The 17,712-nt window shown below is 47.2% G+C and overlaps 1 protein-coding gene across 1 annotated transcript in view; it reads left to right on the plus strand.

Annotated features, from left to right (window-relative positions):
* LOC132207615 (complement C4-like) overlaps positions 1-17,712 on the plus strand; it is a 201,613-nt gene that overhangs the window by 16,001 nt on the left and 167,900 nt on the right. Inside the window, exons 4-5 of the mRNA XM_059643559.1 lie at positions 13,427-13,636; positions 17,204-17,365. Coding sequence (XP_059499542.1) covers positions 13,433-13,636; positions 17,204-17,365 — 366 coding nt within the window. The 5' untranslated portion in view covers positions 13,427-13,432. The remainder of the gene's footprint in view (positions 1-13,426; positions 13,637-17,203; positions 17,366-17,712) is intronic.

The following is a 17,712-nucleotide window of genomic DNA, read 5'->3' on the forward strand; positions in this document are numbered from 1 at the left end:
ATTCCATTTTGGGTGAAATTTATAATCGACAAGCCTGGAAAACCCTGGATCTTGAGGAATGTTCAGGACATGTTTACGACAAGTGCGAAGGAAGCAAATGAATGGATGACTAGTGGCGTATAAAAACGAAGTGTGAAGAAACGGTGGTGGCCAATATTGGAGAGAATATCAAGATATTCCACAGGTACATGAAGCAGGAGAATAACCAGGGAAAGAGTAGCGCCAGTTAGAAACCGGGGTGTACACGGGGTCAGGGAGCAATCTGTGTTCAGAACTGAAGGGCATTGATACAGTAGACAAGTCCCTCCCATCTGCTCTCCCTTCAAGGAGGAGCATTCATGTCTATAAAGCAGGAAGATGCAGTGTGAAATTGAAATTTTTGGCTGGTTTAAAAGTGAACAAATCCCCACGCCCAGATGAGTTGTTTCCAAGACTGCTGTGGGAGAAGAGAAAGAAAATCTCTTCAGAGATGGTAGGAACTGCAGATGCCAGAGAATCTGAGGAAACAAGGTGCAGAGCTGGATGAGCGCAGCAGCCCAAGCAACATAGAGGAACAGGATGGCTGATGTTTTGAATCTGGACCCTTCTTCAGAAATGGAGCAGGGGAAGGGGATTCTGAAATAAATAGGGAGAGAAGTGGAGGTGGATCGAAGATAGGTGGAGAGGAGACAGACAGTTCAAAGAGACAGGGATGGAACCACTGAAGAAGAGTGCAGGTGGGGAGATAGAACATAGAGCAATACAGTGCAGAACAGGCCGTTCGGTCCTTGATGTTGCGCTGACCTGTGAACTAATCGAAGCCCATCCCCCGACACTATCCCTTCATCATCCATATGCTTATCCAAGGACTGTTTAAATGCCCCTAACTACATTGGCAGGCAGGGTGTTCCATGCCCTTACCACTCTCTGAGGAAAGAACCTGCCTCTGACAGCTGTCTTAAATCTATCACCCCTCATTGTGTAGCTGTGCCCGCTCGCACCAGCTGATGTCATCATCCTCGGAAAAAGACTCTCACTGTCCACCCTATCTAATCCTCTGAGCATCTTGTATGTGTCTATTGAATCCCCTCTTAGTCTTCTTCTCTCCAATGAGAACTGACCAAGCCCCTCAGCCTTTCTTCATAAGGCCTTTGCTCCAGACCAGGCAACATCCTGGTAAATCTCCTCTGCACCTTTTCCAATGCTTCCACATCCTTCCTGTAATGGGGCGACCAGAACTGCACGCAATATTCCAAAATGAGACCGCACTAGCATTTTGTACAGTTGCAGCGTGACATCTCGGCTCCGGAACTCATTCCCTCTACCAATGAAACCTAACGCACTGTAAGCCCTCTCAACAGCACCATCAACCTGGGTGGCAACTTTCAGGGATCTATGTACATGGACACCAAGATCCCTCTGCACATCCACACTGCCCAGAATCTTTCCATTGACCCAGTATTCTGCCTTCCTATTATTCTTCCCAAAGTGAATCACCTCACATTTATCCACATTGAACTCCATTTGCCACCTTTCAGCCCAATTTTGCCGTTTATCCAAGTCTCCCTGCAACCTGCGACGTTCTTCCACACTGCCCACCACTCCACCAACTTCAGTGTCACCTGCAAACTGAGTAATCCATCCACCTGTGCCTGCATCCAAATCATTTATAAAAATGACAAACAGCAGTGGTCCCAAAACAAATCCTTGTGCACACCACGAGCGAATTGACTCCAGGCTGAATATTTTCCATCAACCACCACTAGTTGCCTTCTTACAGAAAGCCAGTTTCTAATCCAAACTGCTAAATGTCCCTCAATCCCATGCGTCCATATTTGGTCGAATGGCCGACCACGTGGAACCTTATCAAAGGCTTCACTGAAGTCCATGTACACCACGTCAACGGCCCTTCCCTCGTCCACATGCTTGGTCACCTTCTGAAAACTCACTGAGGTTTGTGAGACACGACTTGCCCTTGACGAATCCATTTTGATGATCTCCAATCAAATTGGTGCTTGCTTGATGTTTATAAATCCTATCTCTTCTCATCCTTTACAAAACTTTTCCAACAACAGACGTAAGGCTCACTGGTCTATAATCACCTGGGTCATCTCTCCTGCCCTTCTTGAACATTTGCAGCCCTCCAGCCCTCTGGTACGAAATCTGTAGAAAATGAAGACTCAAAAATCAAGGCCAAAGATCAAGAGGATAGGAGATGGTGGTGGGGCTTGATGTGGGAGGAGGGGATAGGAGGGAGAAAAGACAGGTTCAGGAGGCGGGGATGAGCTGGGCTGGTTTTGGAATGCAGTTGTGGGGAGGGGTGATTTTGAAGCTTGTGAAGTCCACATTGATAGCATTGGGCTGCAGGGTTTCCAAGCAGAATATGAGGTGCCCTTCCTGCAACCTTCGGGTGGCATCATTGCGGCACTGCAGGAGGCCCAGGATGGACATGTCATCTGAGGACTGCGAGGGGGAGTTGCTTAGTGTGAAGTGAGCAGAGGTGATGTGCAAAGCGGTCCCCAAGCCTCCGCTTGGTTTCCCTGATGTTGAGGAGGCCACAATGAGAACAGCAGATGCAGCTCCCACATTAGTGGCGCCGATACAGTCATCAATGTAACGGAGGAAGAGGTGGGGTTAAGGGCCAGTGTAGGTACGGAAGAGGGATCGTTCCATGTAACCTACAAAGAGGCAAGCATAGCTTGGGCCCATGTGGATACCCTGGCCACCCGCTTTGTCTGTAGGAAGTGGGAGGATTTGAAAGAGAAGTTTTAGTTTTCAAGGACCGCAACTCCACACCCCACCCCCCGCAGTGGTCGAAAACACCCTCGACTGGGTCACCCGCATTTCCCACAACTCACCCCTCACACCCGCTCCCCATAAAACAACCAAAACAGAGTCCTTCTCGCCCTCACGTACCACCCCACCAACCTTCGGATTCAATGCATCATCGCCGACACTTCTGCTATCTGCACTCTGACCCCACCACCAAAGACATTTTTTCCCTCCCCACCCTTACGTGACTCCCTTATGCGCCCCACACTCCCCTCCAGCACCCCGTACACGCGGCACTTTTTCCTGCAACAGCAGGAAGTGCTTCACCTGTCTCGATACCTCCCCCCTCACCCCCATCCCAGGCCCCAAGAAGAAATTCCACATCAAGCAGATGTTCACCTGCACATCTGCTAATGTGATATACTGTACTCGCTGTTCCCATTGTGGCCCCCTCTACATCAGGGAAACCAAGCGGAGGCTTGGGGACCTTTGCAAGTCACCGATGCATGAAAGAACTGCACCTACCAGTCGCGAACCGTTTCAACTCTCCCTCCCAATCCTCAGATTACATGTCCATCCTGGGTCTCCTGCAGTGCCACCTGAAGATTGCAGGAGCAGCGCCTCATATTCCGCTTGGGAACCCCACAGCTCAGTGGTATCAATGTGGACTTCACAAGCTTCAAAATCTCCCCTCCTGCTCCTGCAACCCAAAACCAACCCACCTATTCCATCCTGCCACCTCAAGCCCCACCCCCACCTCCTACCTACTAACCTCTTCCCACCGCCTTGACCTGTTCGTCCTATCTGAACTGACCTGTCTGCTTTCCACCTGCACTCCATCCCTGCCTCTTTGACCTGTCTGTCTCCTGTCCACCTATCTTTTCCTTTATCCAACTTCCATCTGCCTCCCGCTCTCTCCCTATTTTTCAGAACCCCCTCTCCCTCCCCCATTTCTGAAGAAGTGTCTAGGCCTGAAACGTCAGCCTTCCTGTTGCTCAGATGCTGCTTGGCCGGCTGTTTTCGTCCAGCTGTACACCTTGTTACCTCAAAGAAAATCTCAGTGGCCCTGACCAGTTTTTCATTTCCTCTCACAAGGGAAGCACCAGAGGGTTGGAGAACAGAATGTGGTTTGACTTATCAAGATAAATGCAAAACTATTCAATTCCAGTGGAGGTTTGAGATGCAGTGTTGATGTTTGTTCTATGTAGTAGCCTGGCCTTAACTTGTCCTGTGGTGAGATGTAATTTGAAGGGGATGCTGTGCTTTTTTTTGCTCGTTTTGGTACGGTATGTGTTACTTGACCTTGTCAGCCTATTTTATAGAGTCATGGTCGTACAGCGTGGAAATGAGCCCTTGGGTCCAACATAATCCCAAACTAAACTAGTCCCAACTGCCTCTTCCTGGCCCATATCCCTCCAACCGTGTCCTATTCATAAACCTCGATCAGGTCACCTTTCATCCCCCTTTGCTCCAGTGAAAAAAGTTCCAGCTGACCCAACCTTCCTTTATCACTGAAACCTTCCATGCTCAGCAACGATCTGGTAAATTTCTTCTGTGCCCACTCTTGCTTAAAAATATCCTTCCTATAACAGGGCAACTATAAATTTGTACTGTAGAAATCTTCAAGACTAGAAAAACATAAAAGCATACAAACTAGGAAATGAAGGGATCAAATTGTAGTTCAGGAAGTGGAAAAATGGAAGTGGCTTGAGTGCAGCATGTTCTGGACTAACGTGCACTGTAGTTCTGAAAGGGCATTTCACCGGTGTGAGTGGAAAGTTGTAGATGAAATAGTGACTTGAATCTTCAAGTATGCTGTCTCTCCAATTGATGTTGGAAACTCCTTCCTGTTTCGAATGACGAATCTCAGGGATCGCTGCTGTTGTCTAGCTGATAGCCAGCCTTCAAACTGTTTCAAAGAGGAAAAGAACAAAGAAAATTACAGCACAGGAACAGGCCCTTTGGCCCTCCAAGCTTGCGCCGTTCCAGATCCTTTATGTAAACCTGTCGCCTATTTTCCAAGGATCTGTTCGCTTTGCTCCCTGCCCATTCATGTTTCTGTCTAGATACATCTTAAATGACGCTCTTGTGCCTGCCTCTACCGCCTGCGTTGGCAATGCGTTTCAGGCACCCACGACTCTCTGCATAAAGAACTTTCCACGCGTATGCCTTGAACTTTTCCCCTCTCACCTTGAAATTGTGACGACCAGTAATTGAGTCCCCCGACTCTGGGATAGAAAGCTTCTTGCTATCCACCCTGTCTATACCTCTCATGATTTTGTCGACATCAATCAGGTCCCCCCCTTCAATCTCCATCTTTCTCATGTAAATAATCCCAATCTACTCAACCTCTCTTCATAGCGAGTGCCCTCCATACCAGGTAACATCCTGGTGAACCTCCTCTGCACCATCTCCAAAGCATTCACATCCTATTGGTAATGTGGCGACCAGAACTGTACGCCGTATTCCAAATGTGAACCAAAGTCCTATAAAACTGCAACATGACGTGCCAAATCTTGTACTTGATACCCTGTCTGATGAATGAAAGCATGCCGTATGCCTTCTTGACCACTCTATTGACCTGCATTGCCACCGTCTGGGTGCAATGGACCTGAACACCCAGATCTCTCTGTGCATCAATTTTCCCCAGGCCTTTTCCATTCACCGTACAGTTCGCTCTTGAATTGGATTTTCCAAAATGCATCACCTTGCATTTGCCCGGATTGAACTCCATCTGCCATTTCTCCACCTAACTCTCCAATCTGTCTATATTCTGCATTCTCCAACAGTCCCCTTCGCTATCTGCTCCTATCTGTTTCGCATTGGTTTTGCACAGAACTACATTTCTGTTCTATTTTTGCTAGTTAATTGTTTCAAATTAGTTGCTGTTCTTTGTAAATCACAATCATGAATGCACATCAAAGCAGTGGGGAGAGGGGGAGAACGGATTTGAGACGTCATGAAGTCTGGGATTTGTTATAATCCATAAATATTGTCAATATAATTTTTAAAATTCACGAGCATGTCATTGATGTTGCTTTCTTGGGCTGCATTTGCTATCCATCCAGAATTGCTGTTAAGAAGGTTGTGGAGAATTGGCCTGTTGAATAGCTGCAATGCACGTGGTATGAATATATTAATGAAATACTGAGGACAGGAGATGAATTGCTTTTACTCAGTGGAAATGAAGTCACAGTCATACAGTTCCAGATCAGGATTCTGCTGATTTTGACAGGGAACATGCAGATTCTGGAGCTGCTGTTTAAATATTTTTGGGTGGTAGGGATCACACAATTATCAGGTACTGTGGAAGGAGTTTGATGAATTGGTGCATTGTCTCGTTGTAACTCCCCATCTCAAACAACAGTTAACTCTAGATCCATTGTTAATTGTAAATTTTCAGTTCAACCAAAAGGAAAAAAAGTTTTGAGGGATATGGACCAAAGGCAATATGGAGGTAGGCCACAATTAAGTTATAATCTCATTGGATGGTAGAAAGTGTTTGAAGGGTTGAATGGCCTACTTGTTTTCCTATATCCTGACATAAGAAGGGGGATCAATCAATGGGATGTTTTGACTGCATTGCTGTCGTTTATCGATAGTGTTGTCGGAGTCGCACTCGTTGAGCTGAGTGAAGAGTATTTCATTGACACCCGGATTTGGAGTTTATCGGCAGTGGACAGATGTTGAGAAGTCCAAAGTGAGTTACTTGCCGTAGAATCTATTGTCTCTGATCTACGGTTCCAGTCGCATTGATTAACATAGATCCGAGAACACTTCAGCAGAGGAACAGGCCCTTTGGCGTGCAATGTTGTGCCGAACATGGTGCCAAATTTAGCTAAAGCCTTCCGAATGTCCTTGATTCATATCCCTACATTGCTTGTATATTCATGTACTTATATCAAAGTGTCTTAAACGGCCCTATTGTATCTGCTTCCACAGCCACCCCAGCAGTGCTTTTCAGACTCCGACCACTCTCTGTATATAAGAATTGTCTCTGACATCTCCTTTGAACTTTCCCCCTCTCACCTTAAATACATGCCCCCAGTTTTAGACATTTCAAATCTGGGAGAAGGGTTACAGTCAGAATCTGTCTATGCATGTCATAAATTTGTAAACCTCTTTCAAGTCTTCCCTCAACGTCTGCAGAGAAAATAGTCTGAGTCTTTCCAGCCTCCTCTTTCGAGCTCAAGCCCTCAAATCCAGGTAACCTCTTTTGCACGCTATTCAAAACCTCCACATCCTTCCTGTAACATGACGACCAGAATTGGATACGATTCTTAAGAGTGCAATACTTAAGGCCTAACCAACGTCTTCTAAAGCTGGAACATGACATCCTGATTCTTGTGCTCGATTCCCCAACTAATAAAGGCAAGCATGCCATGCGTCTTCTTTACCACTCTATCAACTTGTGTGGCCCCTTTGGGGGAGCGATGAACTGAATCCCAAGATCCCTGTATACACAAATGCTGTTCAGGGTCCTGCCATTAACTGTATATTTTTCCTTAACATTTAATTTCCCAAAGTGGAGCACTTGACACTTAACGGATTAAAATTCACTTGACATTTCTGCAACTGATCTGTATCCTTCTGTATCCTTTTATGACTTTCTACCCTAACTACCACTCTACCAATCATTCTATCGCCTACAAACTTAGGAACCCATCCATCTATATTTTCACCTCGGTCATTTTATATATATACCACAACAGCAGAGGTCCCAGTACAGATCCCTGCAGAACAGAATAGTCCTGGATGTGCAGCCTGAAAAGCACCTTTCCACCACCACCCTCTGTCTTCTCTGGGCAAGCCAGTTGTGAATCCAAGCAGTTGAGTGACCACAGACCCCATGGATCTTAATCTTCTGGATGATCCTACCGTGAGGCACCTTGAAAGCCTTGCTAAAATCCCTGTCAACAATATCCACTACTCTACCTTCAATGATCACATTAGTTACCTCCTGAAAAAATTCGATCAAGTTAGTAAGACATGACCTGCCCTGCACAAAGCCATGCTGACTGTCCCTAATTGGGCCATGCTGTTCCAAATACAGATAAATACAATCCCGAAGAATTCTGTCCAATAGCTTCCCAATGAACGATGAGAGACTCACTAGTCTCTAGTTTCCTGGATTGACCCTATTTTCCTTCTTGAACAGAAGAAGAACATTTAGCAACTTGCTCGTCCTCCAGTACCCCTCCAGTGGCGACCAAGGATACAAAGATATTGCTGAATGCCCTGACAATCTCCTCTCTCACCTCGCTCAAAAACCCTTGAGTAGATACCATTGGGTCCTGAGGACTTATCCACCTTAATGCTCTTTCTTGATCTCAAAATGCTGTTATCATATGAGCATGCTCCACACAAATCCCACTATCCTCCACACCCTTCGCCTGAGTGAATAGTGATGCAGAGTACTCATTTAGGATTTTGCCCACATCCTCTGCTTCCGTACACAAGTTCCCTCCTTTATCCTGAATGGTCCTACTTTCTCCCTGTTTATCCTCTTAGAATGCCTTGGGATTTCCTTTAACCCTCCTTGCCTCCATTTCATCGCCCTTTCTTTTTCTGCTTTCTTTATGTCAGCCCTGTTCTATTTTAGCTTCCTGAACCTGACGTATTTTTGATTTTCCCTTTTGACTAACTTCACAACCTCCCCAATTATCCAAGGGTCTTTACCTTGCCATCCTTGTCCTTCCTCCTTTCTGATCCAAAACTCATAAGCAGGCCTTCAAACAATTCCCATATGGCAAATGTGACAGCTCCTCCCAATTAACAATCCCCAGCTCCTACCTAAAATTGATATAATTTACTCTCCCCCAAGGTCCTGACTTCTCCTTCTTCATAGCAATCTTAAAATTGAAGGAGTTGTGATCACTATTTCCAACATGCTTTCCCACCCTTCTCACCAGTTACCTGACCAGGACAAAGACCAGTATGGCCCATCTTCTATCCATGTATTGTGTCAAGAAACTCTCTGGGATAGACTTAACAAATTCAGCCTCATTTAAAGATAATGGGAACTGCAGATGCTGGAGAATTCCAAGATAATAAAATGTGAGGCTGGATGAACACAGCAGGCCAAGCAGCATCTCAGGAGCACAAAAGCTGACGTTTCGGGCCTAGACACTTCATCAGAGAGGGGGATGGGGAGAGGGAACTGGAATAAATAGGGAGAGAGGGGGAGGCGGACCGAAGATGGAGAGTAAAGAAGATAGGTGGAGAGAGTTTAGGTGGGGAGGTAGGGAGGGGATAGGTCAGTCCAGGGAAGACGGACAGGTCAAGGAGGTGGGATGAGGTTAGTAGGTAGATGGGGGCGCGGCTAGGGTTGGGAGGAAGGGATGGGTGAGAGGAAGAACCGGTTCGGGAGGCAGAGACAGGTTGGACTGGTTTTGGGATGCAGTGGGTTGGGGGGAAGAGCTGGGCTGGTTGTGTGGTGCAGTGGGGGGAGGGGACGAACTGGGCTGGTTTAGGGATGCAGTAGGGGAAGGGGAGATTTTGAAACTGGTGAAGTCCACATTGATACCATTAGGCTGCAGGGTTCCCAGGCGGAATATGAGTTGCTGTTCCTGCAACCTTCGGGTGGCATCATTGTGGCAGTGCAGGAGGCCCATGATGGACAGGTCATCTAGAGGATGGGAGGGGGAGTGGAAATGGTTTGCGACTGGGAGGTGCAGTTGTTTGTTGCGAACTGAGCGGAGGTGCTCTGCAAAGCGGTCTCCGAGTCTCCGCTTGGTTTCCCCAATGTAGAGGAAGCCACACCGGGTACAGTGGATGCGGTATACCACATTGGCAGATGTGCAGGTGAACCTCTGCTTAATGTGGAATGTCATCTTGGGGCCTGGGATAGGGGTGAGGGAGGTGGTGTGGGGGCAAGTGTAGCATTTCCTGCGGTTGCAGGGGAAGGTGCCGGGTGTGGTGGGGTTGGAGAGCAGAGTGGAGCGAACAAGGGAGTCACGGAGAGAGTGGTCTCTCCGGAAAGCAGGCAGGGGTGGGGATGGAAAAATGTCAAGACAAGGTGGTGGGGTCGGATTGTAAATGGCGAAAGTACCTGCACAGGCCCCAAACCCCACCTCTTCCTCCGGTACATTGATGACTGTATCGGCGCCGCCTCTTGCTCCCCAGAGGAGCTCGAACAGTTCATCCACTTCACCAACACCTTCCACCCCAACCTTCAGTTCACCTGGGCCATCTCCAGCACATCCCTCACCTTCCTGGACCTCTCAGTCTCCATCTCAGGCAACCAGCTTGTTACTGATGTCCATTTCAAGCCCACCGACTCCCACAGCTACCTCGAATACACCTCCTCCCACCCACCCTCCTGCAAAAATTCCATTCCCTATTCTCAATTCCTCCGCCTCCGCCGCATCTGCTCCCACGATAAGACATTCCACTCCCGCACATCCCAGATGTCCAAGTTCTTCAAGGACCGCAACTTTCCCCCCACAGTGATCGAGAACGCCCTTGACCGCGTCTCCCGTATTTCCCGCAACACATCCCTCACACCCCGCGCCCGCCACAACCGCCCCAAGAGGATCCCCCACGTTCTCACACACCACCCTCCCAACCTCCGGATACAACGCATCATCCTCCGCCACTTTCGCCATTTACAATCCGACCCCACCACCCAAGACATTTTTCCATCCCCACCCCTGTCTGCTTTCCGGAGAGACCACTCTCTCCGTGACTCCCTTGTTCGCTCCACACTGCCCTCCAACCCCACCACACCCGGCACCTTCCCCTGCAACTGCAGGAAATGCGACACTTGCCCCGACACCTCCTCCCTCACCCCTATCCCAGGCCCCAAGTTGACATTCCACATTAAGCAGAGGTTCACCTGCACATCTGCCAATGTGGTATACTGCATCCACTGTACCCGGTGTGGCTTCCTCTACATTGGGGAAACCAAGCGGAGGCTTGGAGACCGCTTTGCAGAACACCTCCGCTCAGTTTGCAACAAACAACTGCACCTCCCAGTCGCAAACCATTTCCACTCCCCCTCCCATTCTCTAGATGACATGTCCATCATGGGCCTCCTGCAGTGCCACAATGATGCCACCCGAAGGTTGCAGGAACAGCAACTCATATTCCGCCTGGGAACTCTGCAGCCTAATGGTACCAATGTGGACTTCACCAGTTTCAAAATCTCCCCTTCCCCTACTGCATCCCTAAACCAGCCCAGTTCGTCCCCTCCCCCCACTGCACCACACAACCAGCCCAGCTCTTCCCCCCCCAACCCACTGCATCCCAAAACCAGTCCAACCTGTCTCTGCCTCCCTAACCGGTTCTTCCTCTCACCCATCCCTTCCTCCCACCCCAAGCCGCACCCCCATCTACCTACTAACCTCATCCCACCTCCTTGACCTGTCCGTCTTCCCTGGACTGACCTATCCCCTCCCTACCTCCCCACCTATGCTCTCTCCACCTATCTTCTTTACTCTCCATCTTCGGTCCGCCTCCCTCTCTCTCCCTATTTATTCCAGTTCCCTCACCCCATCCCCCTCGCTGATGAAGGGTCTCGGCCCGAAACGTCAGCTTTTGTGCTCCTGAGATGCTGCTTGGCCTGCTGTGTTCATTCAGCCTCGTTTAAACTCTTGTTGTAAGGGAGTCCCAGTCAATACCGGGGAGGTTAAATTCACTGACTGTGACAACTCTGACTTATTGCATCGTTTCAAAAGCTGCCTACATATTTGTTCCTCAGTGTGTCAGTGGCAACAGGGGAGCAGGCTATTAGTTTAATCTGATCAGAGTGATTGTGTCTATCTTATTTTTGAACGCTACCTCTATTACCTCAGTGGGCAAGCCCTCCAGAATGTCCTCTCCAGGTGCAGATTTAACATTTCCCACAGGTTAGGAGTGCACCTCCTTCTTTTACCTTCCCCTCTATCTTGTCTAAAACAATGAAACCCTGGAACATTGAGCAGCCAGTCCTGTCTCTGTCTCAACCAAGCCCCTGTAATAGCCTCAACATCAGAGACCCATGTACTGATCCAGGCTCTATGCTCATCTGCCTTACCTGTCATACTCCTTGCAGTGAAATAAACATACTTCAGCTTGTTCGTGCCATCATGTTCATGTACCTGTCTCTGACTGCCATTCTTTTCTGATTTATTGGCCCTAACATGGACCTGCCATCAATTCATCTACTTGCTGACCTCCTGCTCTGGTTCCCAGCTGCCTGCCAGTCTTTAAATCCTCCCAAGTAGCACTTGCAAACCTCCCTGTGAGGGTATTTGTTCCCGTTCAGTTTAGGTGCAAGCCATCCCTCTTACACACGTCACCCCTTGCCCAGGAAGCAGTCGCAATTATCCATGAACCTGAAAGCCTAGCCCAGTACCAGCTCCTTAACCAATGCATTCATTTGTTGCAGCCACTCAGAGATGTCCTTGACCTTGGTACCAGGGAAGCAACACACAGCCCTGGTGTCTCAAATGTGGCTACAGAAACTCTGCCCCCAACGAATGAGTCTCCAACCACGATCACTCACTTGGATTTGCCTGACCCTCTTCCACAGCAGGGCGGTTTGTACCACGGACCTGGCTACTGCTGATTATATAACTGACCCAGTTAGGGTAAGGACATGGAATTTTGTGATATGGTCATATTCTCTCTGGTTGGAGCTGATTGCTGCTTAGCACTTGTATGGTGCAAATGTTACTTATCCTTTATCAGGCCAAGCCTGATCGTTGTCCAAGTCTCACTGTTTTTTCTCATCGTTGACTTCACTGTTGGAAAAGTCATGAATTCTGCTGGACACCTGGACAATATTCAATGAACATTCATGTCTGCACTTTGGCTCAAATGAAGACATGACTTCAGCCAGTGCAGATATCCCGTGAATGCCACTGACTCAATTTTCTATTCCTCTGCTTCACACCACATTCAATCAGAACTTGCCTTGGTGGAAATGACAGTTTGCACTTTCCTTCCTTTTCAAGCTCAGGATCTCTGATCATATTTGTGGTAAATCCTGAACGAGGTTACGAGAAGTGTGGCATGACGAAAAGTGAACTGAACCTTCGTGTGCAGCTGTTTGACAGCACTGTCATCCAGATGTTGCATTACTTTGCTGATGATTGAGAATACATTGAGGTCATAATTGGTCAGGACAATTTGTCTGCCGATTGCGTGATAGGTCATCTTTCTCTGAAATGTGAGTGTCGCGAGTGTTTAAAAATGGACTGGAAAACATTTACTGTTGGTGTGGTGACCTTGGGGCACATTGTTCCAATACAGTTTGTGGGATACTACCAGGTGCCATGGCATTTGCAGTATCCAGAACATTCAGTCTTGTCATTGCGTGAAATAATTTGAATTGCGTGTAAGTTAAGATCTGTGATGCCTCCTCAGGATGAGGGCAAGAAGATCATCCAGACTGATGCTATGAATGGTTTCATCTGCTCCTACACCTTTTGTTCATAACATCTTGTAATAACTGCCATGTAGCCTGATGAGAAACTAAAGCTCATCTTGATTCATTTGCATTCGAAGGTGCCTATTTTTCCCAAAGAAAAGGACCCATCACTGAGCGGGAAGTATGGAGAATGTTATAGACATCAGTGGTGAGATAATGCTGGATCTTGACCAGCAAAACCATTGTTGTGTTGTTGAAATGCAAACAAAAATCTATATGATGTCAACTTTATTCTCAGCTAATCCCATTGTCAAATGACAGATTGTGATGTTGGTAACTGGAAAGCCTCCATTGTTGGAGGACGAGAAGCCGTATCCAATTGAAGCAGCACAGGCTTCTGCGATGACTGTGGAAACCACTGCTTATGCCTTGCTTCAAGCATTGTCAAGGAATGATATTGACTACGCAACATGGATTGCGAGGCGGCTAACGATGCAACAGAACTATGGTGGTGGATTTCACTCGATGCAGGTAAATGCTTGAGATCACAAGAACAGGCATTCAGATATTTCCATTGATCATGTTACTAACTGGTGGTTGTTGCAGTTTGCAATCAAACTGGACACTGCATTTTCATCTGCAGGTTGGGTGCATTGGCACAAATTCCAGTTCTTCAGTGGTGTTAATCCTTGGTTAAATTCTTACATGCACTTTGTGTGTGCATCAGTTTTCCTTTTGGCATTGTCCTTGAAAAGTACCTGTTTCTGTAAACCTTCACTTAGTTGTCATAGGATCATTGAGGGACAGCATAATAGAGTGCTATGGCAATGGAACAGACCCTTCAGCAAATTGTATGTGCCCTCACAAGATGCAAGTCCCGAACTATTCTCATCACATTTCCCAGCACTTGACCCAGAGCCTTGTATGCCTTGGCATCGCAAATACCCAATCACAGACTTGTTAAATGTTATCACGGTTTCTGACTCTACCACCCACACAGTCGGTGCATTCCACATTCTCACCACAGTTTCGGTGCAAAAACAAGGAAGTTTCCTCAGAGGTAGTAGGAGAATCTGAGAGAACAAGGTGTGGAACTGGATGAACACAGCGGGCCGAGCAGCATCAGAGAAGGAAGAAAGCTGACGTTTCAGATTGAGACCCTTCTTGAAAACCGGGGGAGAAGGGGATTCTGTAAAAAATAGGGAGAAGTCAGGAGGCAGATAGAAGATGGATAAAGGAGAAGATAGGTGAACTGTCCCGTGCTGTCCACTCACTGTCCCCTGCTCCAGAATCAGAGAATTCTACAGAATTGAACAAGCACTTCATTCCATTGTGTCTGTAACCACTGAAGCCACACTAAGTTGACATTCGCCTCATGATCCAGCAATAGGCCAATTGCCTTGAATGTTATTTCATTTTAAGTGCTGTACCAACCCTTTTTCTTTAATGTGAAAAGATTATCCACCACCTCAACTAAAGTCCCAGACAATGAATTCCAAACACCCAGCACCTTCTGGGTGTCTTTTCTTACCTGAAATTCCTTCTGAGCTTTTAGCTTAAATGTACGTATCTCTTCCTCTACCACCACCGCCCCCCGCCACCGACCCCATTATGGACCTTCTTTTTACCTCGCCTATACCCATAATAATCCAAACAATTTTTTCAGGACCTCCTTCAACCTTCTCTACTCGAAAGAAAACAATCCAACCTTATCCAGATAAAACAGTGATGCTAGATACAATGGAAACTGCAGATGCTGGAGAATCCAAGAGAACATAGTGTGGAGCTGGCTGAACACAACAGGCCAAGCAGCATCTCAGGAGCGCAAAAGCTGATGTTTCAGGCCGAGACCCTTAATCAGAGATCGGCAACAGTGATGCTGCCTGGCCTGCAGTGTTCCTCCAGCTCCACACTGTGTGATCTCAGACTCCACCATTGGCAGTTATTACTAACACAAACTTATCCAGACTCTCCCAAGAGTTAAAATGCTTCACCCCCTCAGAACATCCTGATGAATGTCCTCCACACATGCTCAAATGCAAACACCTCCTTTCTATAATGGAGAGACCAGAACTGCACTGAGCACTTCAGTTGGGGCCTAACCAAAGTCCTGTACAGCTCTTGAGCCATATGCTTTCTGAACTGTCCTTTTAAGCTGCCATTCCATGTTCAGGAATCTGTGGACGAGTACCCCAAGATCACACCATTCCTCTGACCTTCCTCGTGTCTTGGCATTTCTTTGAATGATTCCTTGCCTTGTTAGTTTGTCCAAATTGCATTACCTGACTGATCAGGGTTAACATTCCATCTACCACTGACCTGCCCATTTGACCAATCTGTAACTGTGGATTCAACTTGCTGTATTTTCCTGGACCCCATGAGCTTTACCTTCTTTGCCACGCTCCCATTTGGGACCCTGTCCAAGTCTTTGCTGAAATCTATTTTCACCACATCAACTCCCTTCTGCACACTCCGTCACCTCTTTGAAAGGATCATCTAGGTTTGTGAGGCATGACCTCCGTCTGACAAAGCTATGCTGACCGTCGCTGATCAAACCCTGCTTCTTTCAAAGAAAATTAAGTCTGCCGTTCAGAATATCTCCAATATTTTCCGATCTACTGATGTGATACTCACCGGTCTGTAATACTCTGCTTTATGTTTGTCACGCATTTTGATAAGTGGAACTATGTTACCTGTTCTCCAGTCCCTTGGTACTTGTGAAAGCTCTGTATGAGGGCGAGTGGAATGTTTTCTCTCATCTCCCTGGGCATCTTGGCATACACCTCATCCAAACCTGGGATTTGTCCAATTTTAAATTCACCAAAACACCTAACATCTCCCCAGTCTCTGTTAATTCTGCTCGGGAATTGTGTGCTCCTTCTCACATGTAAAAGCTGATGTGAAGTTCTCATTTAACACCTGACAATTGCTCTCCAGTTCAAACCATTGATTTGCCTCTTCATCCCTAATGAGACTTGGTTTTCCCTGGGTTTTCTCTTACCCTCTGAGACACTTGTAGAAGATTTTGAGATTCTCCCTCATCCTAATCTTGGTCACCAGTGTTCTGTTGCCCTGTATTTGTTCTCTGAATTGCTATGACGAGATGCCCCTGCACACTATACATCATGATCATGGTGCTTTCTCGCAGATATGGATGACACTCTGACACTCTCCCACTCTCAGGCTGAATTGATCGGCGGCTGTACAGACCGATGCAGCTACCGTAGGCTCTGTTGCACTTGGGGCAGAAGGCAGTCGTGGGAAGGGGTGAGGGAGGTGTTGGTGTGGCTGCATGGCTCCCACTGCTTCCAAAGGCAAGCCTCGAGGTGTTTGATGCCTTCCCAGGTGCTCTTCAGGCTTTGGACCGTCTTAGGCTGGCGATTCCCAGGTGTCTGCAGGGATGTTGCACTTCACCATTGAGGCCTTGAGTTTATCACCGAGTGCTTCCTCTGCACATCTGGGTCTCGCCTGCTGTTTTGAAGCTGGGATGAGAACATGCGGAGAGTCTCGTGTCAGTCATACAGATGAAGTGTCCAGCCCATTGTAGCTGATCGAGGATGGTCAGTGCCTCAGTGCTGGGGATGTTGGCCTGGTTGACGTTAGTGCGTCTACAGGGACTCTTGTTCCCTTGATGACTGTTATACACCTCCCTTTTCCTTTTTATCCTGTCAAAGAACAAAGAAAATTACAGCACAGGAACAGGCCCTTGGGCCCCCCAAGCCTGCGCCAGATCCTATTGAAAGTAGTGTGTTGATGCATTTGTGTAATGATTGTGTTTTGTTTGAGCCCTAACATTGAAAGCAGTGTAAGAATATCTTTGTGCAGCAGGCAAGATTGAGCCTGCATAGACTTGCAAGGTGTTGAAAATTTGCCATTATTTATGAAAACGGTGATAAATTTCCATGATCAACATTTCTGTTACACTGCAATGATGATCCCGTGGCACGTAAAATCAGAAAGATACGATAAAATGAGACTGGGTCATGCCCTAGTCTTGCGGAGTTGGGTCAGCATGCAGGGAGAATGTTTGCCTTTCATGTATATGGAAGTACTGAAATATTTCCATGAATCTAAAAGTCACTTTTCCCTTCATTGAAGGACACAATCATTGCCTTGGAAGTTTCATCACGATGCGACATTGCATTTCTGAAGAGGGAAGAAGAAATCAATATGCAAATTCAATTCCATGTTTTTGGAAGTCCCATTGAGAACACGATTCATTTGCGCCGGCATAATGCTCTGACTGAGAAAGAATTGAAGGTGAGTTTGTTGTTTGGAAGATCACAGCAATTTATGCATCAACTTCTTCATCAATAACGTTCCATTTCTTTCAAACTGCATTTTCCACTCTGCAAGTTAATAACTGTTAGAACAAGCAACAGTCTTGGTAGATGGTCTATGGGGGATGAAATGGCACAAAACCCAATCCATTCAACAACATGGCTAGCACGAGGGGTCATAGTTTTAAGCTGGTTGGTGGAAAGTATAGAGGGGATGTCAGAGGCAGGTTCTTTACGCAGAGAGTTGTGAGAGCATGGAATGCGTTGCCAGCAGCAGTTGTGGAAGCAAGGTCATTGGGGTCATTTAAGAGACTGCTGGACATGTAT

This window comes from Stegostoma tigrinum, unplaced genomic scaffold, assembly GCF_030684315.1.
Source record: "Stegostoma tigrinum isolate sSteTig4 unplaced genomic scaffold, sSteTig4.hap1 scaffold_111, whole genome shotgun sequence".
Taxonomy (NCBI): Eukaryota; Metazoa; Chordata; class Chondrichthyes; order Orectolobiformes; family Stegostomatidae; genus Stegostoma; species Stegostoma tigrinum.